The sequence below is a fragment of the Chaetomium tenue genome (assembly GCF_020726465.1).
Source record: "Chaetomium tenue strain MPI-SDFR-AT-0079 chromosome Unknown F5144scaffold_5, whole genome shotgun sequence".
NCBI lineage: Eukaryota > Fungi > Ascomycota > Sordariomycetes > Sordariales > Chaetomiaceae > Chaetomium > Chaetomium tenue.
The window spans coordinates 2072358-2087344 of NW_027117333.1; the positions used below are offsets into that span (position 1 = coordinate 2072358).

Here is a 14987-nt window from a genome sequence, read left to right on the forward strand (position 1 = left end):
GTTGAACCTCACCGGGTGCTCGTGATAGCCAGGGGTTTGTCGTTAGCGCTGTGCTGTGTCGAGCTGAATCTTCCATACTTGGATTTGGATGAGTTGTCTTTTTCTCATCTATAGTGGTTTGGTGACTTCGTGATTTGGTAGTCGCCAATGAATGACACAATTCCCAGCCAAGGAACCTCGCGAGAGAGACTGCAACTTTAGCCGGCCCTTCGAAGCGGCCTTACGAATAAAAGTCATTAAAAAAAGACAGAGCAGTATGCAGCTGCAGCTGTGGGATGCCATGTAGTGCAACCTGATCGGCGGGGAGATCAAGATATGATCGCCTTGAATCGCAAGAGAATGGATTGTCCAGTCATTTTGAAAGAATTGAGATATGTGCAGTACAATGCGAGGGAATATCACTGGTTTAATCTTTCTATGAAATCATATGGTTGTTGTCAATAAAGTCCACAAGTAACAAATCCCTAGGCTGTAACAAACTGACCAAAGAGAAGCTTCAATTGTGTCTCACATAACCAACAGAACACGGCAATTCAGAGTTCCAATTACTGTTCAGAAGAAACTCTTTCGAACACTCGTAAGCCAGTTGACCAGTTAGGCTTTTGAATTGGTTCTGTCGTAATCCCTCCTCTCGCTGAATCGACTCAGGGGTAACTAAGGAACCACACCAATCCAATGACAATGGCGTCAGTCACGAGAGCACTAATTGGAGACACCAATCAACAACGATATACGGCTATCGCGTGATTAGCGTGTAAGCCAGATATCTGCGGTGTGCCCGGTGTTCACCTAGCTTACCGTCGTCGGGTTCCAGCAAGAAGTGCCCAACGGGCTCCAGTTACCCAACCCACAGCTTCTTGCCGAAATCAAGGGCCCGTAACTCTCCGAAGCGGCCGCAAAGCGGGAAGAATGGATTCCCAAGGCATTCTTACATAGTAGGCCACATTAGGGCAGCTCCTCGCAGGAAGCCAGGGGAGTGACAACGCCGTAGTCCTCCGTTTTCTCATCAGCTCCCAGGGTCCAAAACGGAGCCCCTTTCCAAACCACAAAGATACATTCACTCAACACAAGTATACTTCTTCAACGACCGGACCCCTAGCCTGCAACGTCCTGCAATGCAAATGCAATGCACCATCATCAAAACATACCTCAAAGCGAACCGTTTCCGAGCTCTCCTCCACCATCCCCCCCCATCGTGGCCCAATGACAACTCCTCCACGCCCTCCTCCAGGGGCCACTCCCCTGACATGCCGACATCACCAAGACCCCCCAATAAACCGCGGGTGCTCCGCGGCAGTTAGGAAAAAGCCCAGTACAGAGAGCCAAGGGCCAGCTGGTCCCTTATCTTCGGGACGTGCCAACCAAGGAGCGGCGGCGGCGGCCCCAAAATAAAAAGATCTGAGACAATAACAACGACAACACTGACGACAACACCACCCAGCATCAAAACAACAACGTCAACAAGCGGAGCACAAAAAGGGCATCGCGAAATCCCACATGGCATGGTAAGCAACCCCATACCAACCATCACCAACCTCCCCCCCCCGTCGCCGAACCCCCGAGCCAGGGGGAAGAGAAAGATCCGGGAGCCCATCCCGCATCGGGCAAAGAGACACAACCTCCAACGAATCTGGGTCCGCCGCTAAGGCAGGTAGAGGTAGGATAAACACAAACAATAAACACAAAAGTGCAGAAATACGACGCTGAACGCTTAAAAGTGAGATGTGACCGGCCATCGAGGGCCACAGTGGCGATGGTGCCCGAGGAGAGTAAAAAAGATGAATATCAAAACAATAACAAAAACATCAACCCCCCAGTCAGGCCGGCAGGCCAGGGAAGGATACCCGATGCGACGTTGGCGATGAGATTCGGGGCGTGGGAATGGGAAAAAACGATGCGAGGGGTCTAAGATTCGGGCACAGAGGCATGCGAAGCTGTCTGGCTGGCTGGCCTACGGTACGGGGCAGCCAAGTACCGTCCGGCGCCGGGCCGGTCGGGAGCAAGACGCCACGGGAGTCGTACCACGGCCCTTGGCGCCACTCACGGGATGGGATAGGCGACACCAAGGCCCCGGGAGTTTGGGTGTCTGGACGGCAGAGGCATGGCGGCGGCGAAAAAGACGATCCAGTAGCCACTCCCCGCTCGCCGACTTTGTTTGTCTTGCGAGAGCGCTCCTCGTAATCATAAACACAACGGCGCGGTAAACAATGTCCCTTATCCAATAGCCTCAACTCCAAAACAAACCATCGTGATTTCGCCATCAAGTAACCAGACAAAACATTCCCGCCATCCCCGGGTATCCAAGAAAGTCGTCAGTGGCGACGTCGTCATCATCCAACCGGCCACACCGAAACCCCCACCGCAATCCACCGGGCCATGGCATGTGATTGACCAGGAGAACAATGGTAAGCAGATCGTCCTACTTCTTGCTATACCCCGGATCGTATTTGTCTTTCCATATCCTATCACCGGCGGCGGAGAACCGTCATGATCAGCTTCCAGTCCGAAGACATCCACAAAAATGAAGGAGGCGGGATGAGACACAACAAAAGACCCTTGGGGGCGAAACACCAACGGTCAACACCACGATTGCCGTAAACGGCGACCACCCCCCGCCAAAGAACCCAATCGGGACGGCGAGGGGAGAGCTCGGATCAAAACCCGAGCCCGGACTGGACGGTCGAAGAGAGAGGCCAGCCCAAAGCGGCCAAAACCCGGCCGCAGCGGCGGGCCGCACCCCACCTCCTGTTTAGCCCGTCTGAATGGACGGCAAAGGGGAGGGGTCGAAAGAGCAAGTCCCAACCAGAGCAGAAAGGGAAAAACAGGGCGAGCGAGAAAACGTGGCCGCTCGGCCTATCGCCTCTCGCGGTCTTGCGTCCTCATGCGAGGCAAGACAGTGGGGGATGTGGGCAAGCCGGCCGCAGACGGTAAGTCATCTCACAGGGCAGATAGAGACATGATGCGCGGCTGCCGCTGTTGTCCGACACTGGCCCACCACAGGGTTTGTGTTCCCTGAAGGAAAAGAAAAACAGAGCACGGAAGTGGCTTACCAAGAATTCCCCAGAATTTTGTTCCCATTCTTCTCAGCCAGACGGTAGTACTTGGCCGCTGCGAACTGTTTGTTGTTCCGTGTCAGCCAACCAGCCGAGCTGTGACGACCCCAAAAGTCGGGTTTCAGAGCTATGATTCGTTGCGAGGAAAGAGCCCGGTTGGTGCCCAACTTCCGGATATAGCAGCGCCGAACGGCTGGTCCGGGAACGAGCACTCAACGACAACGGGTGGTCTTCCGCCGGTGGAGACCGGGGAGGCTCTTGCCGGGTCTTTTTCGAGCGTGAGGTTTGAGTGGGTAATGAGGGCAGACTGACCTTGTCTTTCTTGGTGCCAAACCCTTCAAAATAACACCAGGCTACCTCGTTCATAGCGTCTATAGTGCATGGTGGTCAGCTTTGAGCGCGAGGGGCGAGCATGGCCGGGTGGCACACCAGTGTCTCCCAAGTTCGCTGCCGTCTCGTAATACTGCGAGTCTTGGTCAGTGATGAGCTCCGCAACCCCCTTGACGGTGCATAGCCGTCCCTCCTTCACCAACGAAAGGAAACCCACCTGCTTCGCAGCAATTGGATCCTTGGGGATCCCCCACCCGTGGCGGAAACAATTGGCCAATTCGAAGATGGCCAAAACGAGTTCCCCCTTGGCGGCGCCGCCCTTCTTCAATCCCGCCTGGAGAGCGAGTTGCTCGACGTCGGCGGCATTGGACGCGGCCGCGGAGAGGAAGGTCACAGCTTTGGCCGAGTCCTGGCTGCAACCCCATCCGTGCCTGGACCCCGTTCGTTAGTTTGTGACGGGTATCGTTATTGGACAATGGTATGATCGTGTGACCAACGAGATGCCCATAAGGTGCCTCCCTCTTCGTGTGAAAAGACCCCCCAAACCACCCGCGGCGGGGGTGCATGACGCCCATGTGCCAGGACGAACTCAAAGAACGAGTGGACATACCTCAGCGCAAGGCCGTACAGGACCTGGCTCAGGGGGTTGTTGGCCCCCTTAGGATCCGCCAACCGCCCAAACAGCGCCGTGGACTGCTCGAGCTCCCCAGTCTCATGCAGCCTGATGGCCTCTTGAATATCCTCGTCGAGCTCCTTGGACGAGACTGCCTTGCTCTGCGAGCTGGAGGAGTCGCCGCTCGGCCCATCACCCAAGTGCAGTTGTGGAATGACGGGTGCAGCAGAGCCATGTACGGGTGTCCCGGGGCGGCTGCGGTGCTTCTCGTTCTCGCGGGCCAGAATGGTGGCGCGCTTCTCCCATTGCGACTCGGTGCCATCCTTGTCGTCAGCACCACCCTCGGGCATGACAATCTCGGGCAGGTCCTGTGGCACGTTCTCAGAGCTGGACGGGCTGCGACTCAGGTGCAGTCGTTGTGACAAGCGTCGAGAGCCTTGGTTGCTCGCCGTGGAGCCGCTCCGGCTGCGGCTGCCGCGGAAGACATCGAGGCTACGGCGCTGCTTGGAGGGATCGGACTTGGGTTCGGCGGATAGAAACTGGCCCGGTTCTCGTTGGGGTCCGGCACTCGGGGGGTAGATAATTTCGGCGTTGTGGGTGTCGGTGCGAATGAAGGTAAATTCGGGGCTCGCGGGATTGGCAGCGTCCGTGGGGTTGGCGCTGGCCTCGTCCTCCTCGTGCTTCTTCCTGAACTTGTCTCGGAGGCCCATGGTGTCGGTGCCTAGTTGGCCGTGTTAAAGCGTCGACAAAATACTGATAATATCCATGCAAATTTATATTCAAAAAAGAAACGAGAGAGTGGCTATATATGAGGTTTCAGCGTGTTTGTTTCGAGCGACGCCATTTCGGGGCTCAGATGGTCAGCTCGCCGGCGACGCGCCTCGAGATTGCATGTGTCGCTCAACTGGGTTCGGTCCGGAGCGGGGCAGTGCCTTGTTGGCGGGGTTGGGCGTTCCTCCATTGTCCGTAAATCCTGCTGGGGTATCCGTTAAGCGTGGAAATTACCTATCGACAGACTTTGATGATGATTGCCATCGTCTTTTGATCGGAAGAAAAAAGGACACCCTGTGAAGGAATCATTGAAATCGAAAATGGCAATTGCGACCATGATCGGATACTCGGCAGGAGCATTGGGCTGCTTGGTTAGTTTCTGCCCGCCACTCCAAAATTACAATATTCACTCGGCACAATCACGAAAGCCCGGTTAGCTCAGCTGGTTAGAGCGTCGTACTAATACCGGGAAACCCGTATAAGGTATGCGAAGGTCAACAGTTCAATCCTGTTACTGGGCATTCAACTTTTGGCCATTTCCATGATCTTTTTGCCCTTTGCATCTGATCTGGTGGCTGCCGCCATCTTTCTTCCACTTTGCCTTCCCCCCTTCATTGAGACCCCTCAGGTCATTATCTGCACATGTCACTTGACTTTGACACTATATACACTACCTAGGTAGGTAGGTAGTCACTAGGAGTTCCGACGATACTGGGCAATACTCCACGGTATAAGTTCGATGCAGCGAGACCTAACCCTCATGATGATAATTTTCGTCACATGCAATTTGGACACCCACTCAAATTCTTCGCCTTCTCACCAGGCACCGCGTTCAAAAGCCGACTACCTGACAAAATCACCGGGTACGATGGCCACTCTAACGCCGACTAAACCACGGCTGACTCCGAAGGTCTAGGGACAAAAAGGCAAAGTTGGACGCGGAACCGAGGTGCTAACATGGTATCTTTTAAACCACCGAGTTCTAGATATTCGTGCCCGCAATATACTCCGTCGCCGCATCAACCAGCCACATGAGGGAGAGTTAACCTCCAACCTAGCTGTTTACGACCCAGGAGGATCATAGCGGCCATATCTAGTACCGCGCCTGTTGCAACATACTCCGAAGCATCCAAGTTCTGGAATATCCTACCCCGACAATCCAGGGATGGTGGGATGCCCAAAACAAGCTGCTCGAAGGAACCGCCGTCGAACCGCCCGAAACGGGCGCCTCTCCAGTTACCGGCACCGACCGGGCCCGAGCAGCGCCCGGCCACCCTCGCCGCCCAACGGCCGTCGGCGAACGTGGCACGACCGGCGCCACGGGTGGCTGCACGGGGGCCCGCTCAACTACAAGCTGCGCCTACCCCTCCCCACAATGTCCAGTGCTACCCCCTATGTCCAACCCACCACACTATGGTGTTATTTACGTTGGGCCGCCGCCGGGTCCGATGCCCGGCCAACATTTCATTCACTCCGGGCCCATACTGCCTCTGGTACACCCTGACCAGACCTCGGATGAGCGGCCAATGAGTTTTGTCTCCTTGTTTCCTAGTCGTCCCCCGGTTCCTGGCTCACAACCACCGCCTCCACTCCCGGATGCAACGTACGTTTGAGGAAAGGTTTACCCCGACACAACACCTCTTCCCGGCCACATGCCCCACACGGGCCACCGGGATTCCATCCCTCTCCGTACGGTGATGCCACATGGCCCGCAGCTACCCCCGAATCCGGACCAGCCCCCGGGACCTCGCGGAGCACGCCCTCCACACGAACTGCCAGGCCACTCACCACACCACTGCCGCCACCACCGCAACAACAACCAAAATAACAACAAGAGGACCGCCGTGACCTCGGGGTGCTCGCCCCAGCAATACACCCAGGACCACAACCACCCCAAGGTAACCCCGGCCCTCCCTCAAAACACATATCACCCAGGGGCAACCTCCGCCCGCGCCACATGGCTCACACTCGGCCCAAACCAAACCCTCCGCATCGGCGACGCCGAGCCAACCACCGCCCGCAACGCGGACGGGAGGAATGCGGACAGGAAAAAGAAAGAAAGCCCCCTCCCCCTTCCCACCCGGTCAACGCGCCCGAAGAAAGCGCGCCTGCCGCGCCGGCAACAACACGGGAACGACAGCAGTAGCACCGCCATCGCCAGGAGCCACCGGAGGGTGAGCGTACAGACGACGCATCGGCGCCTGAAGACGACTGTGGCGGCTCCTTCGCGCCACCTAACGATCTACCTGCGGGTGTTGGTGTTGTTGTTGATTCCGATGCGCCCGGCAGCGACGCAGGAGAAGACAGTGATGGGGGTGCGCTGGCGGCGGCATCGACGATGACGGTGAGAGCGATCCGCTCCTTGGGTCGGGGGCGTTGACAATTGCTGTGGTGCCGTGACTTGTGATGGCTGCCCAAGGGGACTGACTGACTGACTGACTGACTTTGTCCGCCGTGCCTTAGGAGGGCCGAGGGAAGTATAGGTTGGCGGTGGCTAATGCTTAGAAAGCTGTGATTGAGTAGTGTCGTTTGTTTCAGGGTAAGTGGCGTTCGTAAGAGATAAGAGATACACCATGAGATCACCAAATATCAAAATAGGCGTTGTTTACTTCGGCCTCGGTACGCCAATAATATGGCATGTTAGAGGTTTATCTACGCTTGCTAAATCTAAAATATAATCAAAAAGAATGTCCAAAATACATATAGAAACTAGCAAAAAAATTGAAGACATACAAAGGTCAACCCAGCAACTATTCAGGGGCTCGTTAACAACCCGACTAGACTGTAATAACCCTTCTAATTTCCTATGAGATCGGAATAACAGAAACGGTTCAGATTGATTCAATTCACAATTTCTAGCCCCCGTCCCCTAAACACCAACAGAAAAGTTATCAACAACGAGCATCCAAACCCACTCCACATCCTACAACCCCCCCCTCCCCTCAACTACAAAGCTACGAAACATCCACAAACCCCCTCTTCCTCCCCCCACCCTCCTCCTTGCCCGCCTCCCAATTCTCATCCACATACTCCTTCACACTCTGCTCCCGCATCTGCATGCCCACGACGCGCAGCGCAGCGATATTATAGCCCATCTCGTCCTTCTGGCGGCGCAGAGCGCGGCGCAGGTGGGCGCGGATGGCCTCGAGCATGGCGCGCATGGTGCGGCTGGCGACGACCTGGCGGTGGTGGGTCTTGAGCATGAAGAAGAGGATGCGGCAGGTCAGGGGCACGTTCATCTCGCGCGCCGCGAAGAGGTCGAGGAAGGTGAAGAGCGCGGGGACGGCCGCGAAGGGGAGCACCAGCAGCGCATCGTGCAGTGCCGAGGCTTTGATCCGTTGCAGGGTGTTGAGCACGTAGGTTTCGGCGGTGATGTTGCCCAGCGCGATGAAGATGGCGTTGCGCTGCGGGGGGGCGATGCCCGGGTTGGTTTGCCGTGCGTCGCGCCACTCGCGCAGGGTGATGAGGTCGGCCATGCCCAGCTCCAGCGCCTCGGCGATACGCTCGCCCGCCATGAGCGTCTCGACGGTTTGTTTGGAGGCGGCGGCTACTTCGCGGTCTTGGTCCTGCTCGTCAGGGTCTTGTTCTAGGGAGGTGGTGAGGGTGGACTCGTAGAGCTCTTCGAGCTCTTTCTCGCGTTCTTCTTCGAGGAAGATCTGCTCGTCGGTTTCTTCCCACACGCGGATGCTCTTGTCGTGACTAGCGGAGATGAGGGTGTTTCCGGAGTGGCTGACGGCGAGGGCCCAGATCTCACCGTGGTGGCCGTCAATGCGCTGGATCTGCTCGAACTTGTCGGCGTCCCAGTACTTGATGGTGCGGTCCTTGCTGGCGCTGAAGAAGTGGCGGCCGTTGCCGTCCGAGTTGTGCGGGATGAAGGCGACCTGCAGGATACTGTCTTGGTGGCCGAAAAGGGCTTTGTGGCAATCACCAAAGTCGAGACCCCAAATACGGATGTTCTTGTCAGCGGAGCTAGTCACGATGAGCTTGCTATCGTACGATATGTCCATGCTGAGCACGGGAAGCTTGTGGCCATAAAGGTTAAGGTAGAGCTTAAGGGTGTCGACGAAAAAGACCTTGACGGTGCTGTCAAGAAGGGCGACGGCTATGAGTTTTGCGTCGGGCGAGAACCTCAAGCTGAGAATGTCGTCGGCCACCTTGAGTATCCTCGATTGCACGAGCTTCAACTTTGGCGTTGTCCTAGTCGTACCCAGTACTTGCTCCTGGACGATCTTGAAGTCCCAGAACTTGGCCGTCTTGTCAGCACCGCCAGACACCACCGACTTGCCATCTGGATGGACCTGTAGCGACCAGATGGCATGACCCTCGTGCGCGTCGACCGTCTCCAACAAGGTTGCCGAGGCAACATCGTATAGTTGGAGCTCTCCCTCCTTAGTGCCCACGACCACCACCTTGTCTCCCGGGAGGAAGGCGCAGCAAAGCGCGTAACCGCACTCAAACGTCCGGATGCAGGCTTGGGTCTTGATATTCCAAATCTTTAGGGATCCGTTTGCGGCGGAAGCCAGCATCTTGTCGTCAGAGCTGATGGATAGCGAGCGGATATCTGTGCGGTGCCCTGGGAGTTCAACGCTCAAGGCCTTGTTGTAATCCGGGGCATCGCCCTTTGACTTGAGCTTGTCTCTCCCGACGATCGTGTAGAGCTCGAGCAGGTTATTTGTCGACCCAACAAGTAGCTGCAAATCCTTTTTCCCTTGGCTGGCGGCCCAGTCGACTGACCTGACCTTACCCGTTGTCCTGACAATGACATGCTGCACCACCACGTCAGAAATATCAGCCTCGGCAATGTCGTCGGCCTTATCGTCGGCATCGTCCATCTCCTGATCCCCGTCCGCTTTCTTGTCTTTGGCCAGCTTCTCTCTCCTCCTCTTCTTTTTCCTTGCTAAGCTTTTCTTGATCTCGGCTTCGTTCCGTATCCTCCAAATCTCGACCGATTTCTCAACCCCGTGGACGGCGAAATAGTCGCGCCGCGGGTGGAAGATGACTTCAACTGCCCTCTCTTTGCTGTTCCGGTGCAATGTTCCCCTGTCTCGGAGAAAGTTGATGGATTGTGAAAGGTCAACTTTTTGCGCTGACGACGCCAGAGCGGCCACGTCCAGTGCCCATACCGTCATCTCGCCGTCGTTGCCTGCCGTCACGCATCCGTTGAAGTCAGGGGTCACCCCCAACGCCCAGCACTCGCCATTTGTTTGCGCAACGTGTGTCTCGATACAATGGCGTGAGGTGAGATCCCAGAGTTTGATGAGCGCATCCTTTCCCGTCGTGAGGAGGAACCCCTCAGCCGACTCGGTGTCCACTGCCATCAAGGCCTGCTCTTCCTCGCCCTCGCCCTGCAATACCGGGTCCGGTTCGACGAAATGCAGCCCCGTAACCTGGTCTTTGTGTCCGCGCAGCTTGTATTGCCCAACCTCAGCAACCAGATCCCAGACGATAACATCGGTGTCCTTGGCGCCACTGGCGAGGCGCACGCCCGTCTTGTCGAAGGCGAGGATGGTGATGGCCGACTTGTGCCCGTTGAAGCTCACGACCGAGGTGGCGATCTTGCTGTCCCAGATGCGAATGCTGCCATCTTCGTAGCCTACGGCGAAAACATCCGGGTCGATCCTGCTCTGGGCGATGGCCGTCACCTTAGCCCTGCAGTTCTCATCTCGCCAGCGGCTCAGCAGCTCGCCCTTCTTGATGTCCCACACAAGAACCTCCTCATTGGCGGCGACTATGGCTTGGCCAGCACCAGTGCCCGCCTTGCCCCTGGATGACCAAACGAGATTCGAGCTGGTTGATGCGACGACGCCGAACGATTTCGAGGGCTCGAATTTGCTAGAGAAGTTGGGAGAATGAGAATGAGTATGGGTGTTGGGTAATATGGGGTTATATCGGGGATATGTTTGACAACTTACAGGTAGGATTTGACCATGTTGGCGATCTGGCAATGTCAACTCCCAATCCGACTTCAAACCCGTGTCAGTCGCTCTCAATGCGTCTCGGCGTCGCGAACTCGGTGGGATGTTCACACCTTCAACTTTTTTTGGCAGCGATAAGATAAGGTAGAACGGCCCGCTTGGGAACAGGGGATCAAGGAGGTCGACGCACGAGCCACAAACTGCCCCAACTGCCCCAACGTTCTGTGGCTCACACCTGAATGCGGGGCAAGTTGCAGCTTCAGGGGACCAGGGGCTCTGGCAGCCTACCTTCCCGCCACAACGTCAGCTCCCACTCACTTGTTGATGGTAGCGGCTCCACCACAGCTGCGCCGACAACTACCACTCGATTCTCTACCAGACGGCATCCCACGAGCACGCCATTGAACTAAACGACTGTTCAAGATGCTGCTGCTCGACTACCAGAATGTGCTGATTCAGTCGGTGTTCACCGAGCGCTTCTCCGGGTGAGTTCTGGTCTTCTCTAGCATGCGCTGAAGGAAGACGCTGACCCTCTCCTCCTTGCGCCCGACGACCAGAGCACCGCCCGTATCCATCGACCAGACCGTCTCCGACTTCGATGGCGTCACCTTCCACATCTCGACTCCCGAGTCAAAGACCAAGATCCTGGTCTCCATTCAGATCCGCTGCTTCCAAGACTTGTTGCGCTATGGCGCCGAGGAAGTCCTCAACCGCGAGTACGGGTCCTACGTTGTCCCTCCAGAGCCGGGCTTCGACTTTTCCATATTGATCGACCTGGAGAATCTGCCGGCTGAGCAGGGTTGGTACCATCACCGCGATACGGCTCGCACGCGCTGACAGTGGTGGCAGAGGCACGAGACGAGCTGATCAAGAGCATCTCCCTGCTTAAACGCAACGCCATGGCCGCCCCGTTCGAGCAGGCTTACCAGGAACACTACCATCTGAAGCAGGAAGCCGCCAAATTCACCACCGAGGAGGCACCCCAGGGCGTGCGCGAGGGCCGCGAGGTCAAGGCGATCCACTACCGTGAGGAGGAGGCTATCTACGTCAAGGCCAGCCACGACCGTGTTACCGTCATCTTCAGCACCATCTTTAGAGAAGAGACCGACCGCGTGTTTGGCAAGGTCTTTATCCAGGAATTTGTTGACGCCCGCCGTCGCGCCATCCAGAACGCGCCCCAGGTGCTGTTCCGCAACGACCCACCGCTAGAGCTGCAGGGCGTGCCTGGTGTGAAGAACACCGGCACTGGCGAGATTGGCTACGTAACATTCGGTATGTACCTGCATCGGATATATGTGAGCTCGCTTCTAACAAGTGACAAGTTCTCTTCCCCCGCCACCTCACGCCCCAGCGGATGCCCGATGTCATCTCTCACATCCAAACCTTCCGCGATTACTTCCACTACCACATCAAGGCTTCCAAGGTATGTAAAATCTTGAGCGGTGCGTGGGCGCGGCTAACTTTTCTAGGCATACATCCACTCCCGTATGAGACGTCGGACGGCAGACTTCCTCCAGGGTGAGCCAGTTATCTCCCTCGACCACTCCTCGAGGCTAACCATATTTCAGTTCTCCGCAGAGCCAGGCCAGACAGCGAAGAAAAGGAGCGCAAGACAGCAAGCGGAAGGACCTTCAAGGCGGGGAGCTAAACAGCCTCCAGCATGTATAGACGAACGACGAATGATGATAGCCTGCGCCAATACAACAAGAATACTCATGACTACTTGCTACTTGTCCTCAATCCGCTTGTTATCTTGCTCCTATCAAAAACCAACACTTGAACCCACATCACTTCTCCGACTACCGATCACCAACATCTCCAAGTCGGATACCCCTTTACCCACGAAACATCTAATAACACCACGGCCTCGCCTTATACCGCTCATTCTCCTCCGGCCTCCCCTCCACCGGCACCTGCACCTCCCCCGGATTAATATACCACGACGCATCCCCCCCAACCTGCGTCTCACTACTCCCATCCCCCAACCACCGCAACCCATTCCCTCCCCCCTTCTCCCCCCCATCATCCACACTCTCATAAACCCAATCCTCCCACCTCGGCGCCCTCAACGCCTCCAACGCATGCAGCGTCGAACCCGGCCACAGCCCCACCACCCTCCCCCCCCTCCGATACCAACTCCGACACTCCTCCGTATACACCGTCCTCTCAAAATACGCATCCACATACACCCCAAAATCCCTTACCCTCTCCCCCCGCACCTCCATACTGGCATAGTCCTCCCGCTGCAGCTTGCGCACGCACGCCACCGCGTACTCGGTCGTGGCCTCCAGCATGCGCGTCAGGCTGCCCGTGCCGATCGCGCTGTTAGGGCCGAAGAGCATGAACAGGTTGGGGAAGTGGTCTACGGCGAGGGAGAGGTAGTTGTGGGGATGGGTGTGCCAGCGCGTGGAGAGGGGGAGGGAGGACCGGCCAAGGATGGGGAAGGGCGGGGCGGAGGAGACGGTGTAGCCTGTGGCGAGGATTAGGGTGGTGAGGGGGTGGGTTTGGGTGGTTGGGGGAGTGGTTGGGGAGGTAGTTGTGGGGGTGGGGGTGGGAGGCGTGGTGGTGGTGATGCCGGAGGGTGTGATTTCGGTGATGGCGTCGCTGACTACGGTGACGTTGGGCTCGAGCAGCGCTTCGAGAAATCCCTTCCCCGGTGTTAGGCGCCGGCAGCCCGGTGAGAAGGAAGGGATCAGCAGGGAGAGGAGGTCTGGGCGGGTGTGCAGTTTGGCGTGCATGGCTTGGTGGAAGGCGGCCTGGCATTCCTGCTGCATGGCCGTGCCACGGATGGTGCTGTCGTGGATGAGGTTGCCGCCCGTCTCGAAGACCTTGCGCAGCTTGAAGAGGGCTTCGGGGTCGGTGGAGAGCTTGTGGCGCTGCTCGGGGGAGACTGGGGGAGTCAGTTATGGAAGGCTGTGGGAGGGGATAAGGGAGTGGGTGACCTACATGCTGTGTTGGAAGGGTCCAGGCCTAGCTCGGTCATGCCAGAGTCCCCAAAAGCGGACGAAATCCAAGTCGGTGACCGCATAAAGCAGGTTAGCTGGGCGCCCTCCACCTTTTGCAGCTTGGGGATGATCTGGATGGCGCTTGAGCCATTGCCGATGATTCCGATCCGCTTGTTGCGGAAGTCATAGCTGGCATGTTGTCAGTTGAGTGTATCATTGATAGTAGAAGAGAGCCTACCTTGTATCCCAGTCCCCTGAGTGCATGACCTTGCCCTGGAACTTGTCGAGCCCAGGAATGTCCGGCCATGAAATATTGCTGAGCTGCCCTCGAGCGGTTATCAGGACATTCGCTACGTCTTCAAAAGTGTCTCCGGTGGCAGTGTTGGTAACTTTGATTCTCCTGACCCTCGTCAGTCTAGTAGCTATGAGCGTAGAAGGCTGAACTCACCATTTCTTCTCCGTCTCATCCCACTCGCAATGTTCAACCTGGTGGCGTGTCTTAATGAACCTCATGGCGCCAAATCTCTCGGCCACATTTTGGAGATACTGCTGGATCTCGGCCCCAGGGGCATATAGATTACTCCAGTTTGGGTTTGGGGCGAAGGAGTACTGGTACGAGTGGGCTTCGGGGGTTAGTTAGCTCTCTGAGACGTCAACCCCTGAGTTGACCACTTACATGGGATATCGCAGGCAACTCCTTGAAGCAAATGTCAGCATCCATCCAGGCAGTGGAATTGCAGGTACAGCCCTTACCGGGATATTTGTTCAGCCACCTGTGGTCGTTAGTGGCAGTCTGCCTGTACAAAAAGGGGGCTCGTACCAAACTCCTCCAACGCCTTCGTTCTTTTCGTAAACTACCAACTCAACGTTCCTCAGCCGCTCGGGGATTCTGATAGCAGCTAGGATACCGGAAAAGCCGGCTCCGACGACGACTACCCTAAGTGGCCTTAAATTCTCGATGGGGGCATCCTTGATGGTGAAGTGCTTGCCCAAGTTCTCGTCGTAGCCGTGTCCGGTTGGCAGTTCGCCCATTGCGTCGTATCAGTTTAATGTGCTGTGTTTTGTTGTGCCGTACTATCTCGTCAATTCATGAATCAGATGATAGTTTATCTCTCATCGGCCAAGTAAATAAGGTCAGGGAAGCTCCCAAGCTTTCGGTCAGACCACGTTAGGACTGGGGGCTAAAGTACATATATATCATGCCCCCGTCTTATATCATCTATTTATACCTTTCATATCTCACCCACGGTTCCAGACCGTACTCCCGTACCGGGTCAAATACCCGACACAATAACCGCCGACTCGCCGTCAACCTAGATGCCGGGTGGGACAACAGCGTGGGGTCACCAGGCCCCGTCTA

General features: G+C 56.5%; 5 protein-coding genes and 1 non-coding gene across 6 annotated transcripts; 3 read left to right on the forward strand and 3 right to left on the reverse strand.

The window, feature by feature from the left end:
- Nucleotides 1–3021: 3021 nt before the first annotated feature.
- F5144DRAFT_291675 (uncharacterized protein) lies at nt 3022–5106 on the reverse strand. The gene is made up of 5 exons (XM_066783820.1): nt 3994–5106; nt 3601–3814; nt 3483–3516; nt 3366–3424; nt 3022–3149 (listed from the first exon to the last, which is right to left on the reverse strand). The coding sequence occupies exons 1-5, from the start codon at nt 4704–4706 to the stop codon at nt 3084–3086; spliced, it is 1086 nt and encodes a 361-aa protein (XP_066641400.1). The 5' UTR covers nt 4707–5106; the 3' UTR covers nt 3022–3083.
- An 88-nt stretch (nt 5107–5194) lies between these two features.
- F5144DRAFT_t125 lies at nt 5195–5288 on the forward strand. Its single transcript has one exon. It is a non-coding gene; the product is annotated as a tRNA-Ile (tRNA).
- An 823-nt stretch (nt 5289–6111) lies between these two features.
- F5144DRAFT_291765 (uncharacterized protein) lies at nt 6112–7418 on the forward strand. The gene is made up of 2 exons (XM_066783821.1): nt 6112–7111; nt 7231–7418. The coding sequence occupies exon 1, from the start codon at nt 6420–6422 to the stop codon at nt 7107–7109; it is 690 nt and encodes a 229-aa protein (XP_066641401.1). The 5' UTR covers nt 6112–6419; the 3' UTR covers nt 7110–7111; nt 7231–7418.
- Nucleotides 7419–7721: 303 nt separating this feature from the next.
- Nucleotides 7722–10809, reverse strand: F5144DRAFT_536091 (uncharacterized protein; the record flags this gene model as incomplete). The annotated part of the gene is made up of 2 exons (XM_066787051.1): nt 10680–10809; nt 7722–10599 (listed from the first exon to the last, which is right to left on the reverse strand). Exons 1-2 carry the CDS (start codon nt 10694–10696, stop codon nt 7722–7724), a joined length of 2895 nt encoding a protein of 964 aa, XP_066641402.1. The 5' UTR covers nt 10697–10809.
- Nucleotides 10810–11105: 296 nt separating this feature from the next.
- F5144DRAFT_549387 (Arp2/3 complex, 34 kd subunit p34-Arc-domain-containing protein) lies at nt 11106–12330 on the forward strand (the record flags this gene model as incomplete). Its single annotated transcript, XM_066787576.1, has 6 exons — nt 11106–11167; nt 11201–11481; nt 11532–11954; nt 12005–12105; nt 12152–12200; nt 12251–12330. The coding sequence occupies 6 exons, from the start codon at nt 11106–11108 to the stop codon at nt 12328–12330; spliced, it is 996 nt and encodes a 331-aa protein (XP_066641403.1).
- A 202-nt stretch (nt 12331–12532) lies between these two features.
- Nucleotides 12533–14659, reverse strand: F5144DRAFT_536097 (uncharacterized protein; the record flags this gene model as incomplete). The annotated part of the gene is made up of 4 exons (XM_066787052.1): nt 12533–13572; nt 13629–13816; nt 14076–14207; nt 14448–14659. The coding sequence occupies 4 exons, from the start codon at nt 14657–14659 to the stop codon at nt 12533–12535; spliced, it is 1572 nt and encodes a 523-aa protein (XP_066641404.1).
- Nucleotides 14660–14987: the final 328 nt, after the last annotated feature.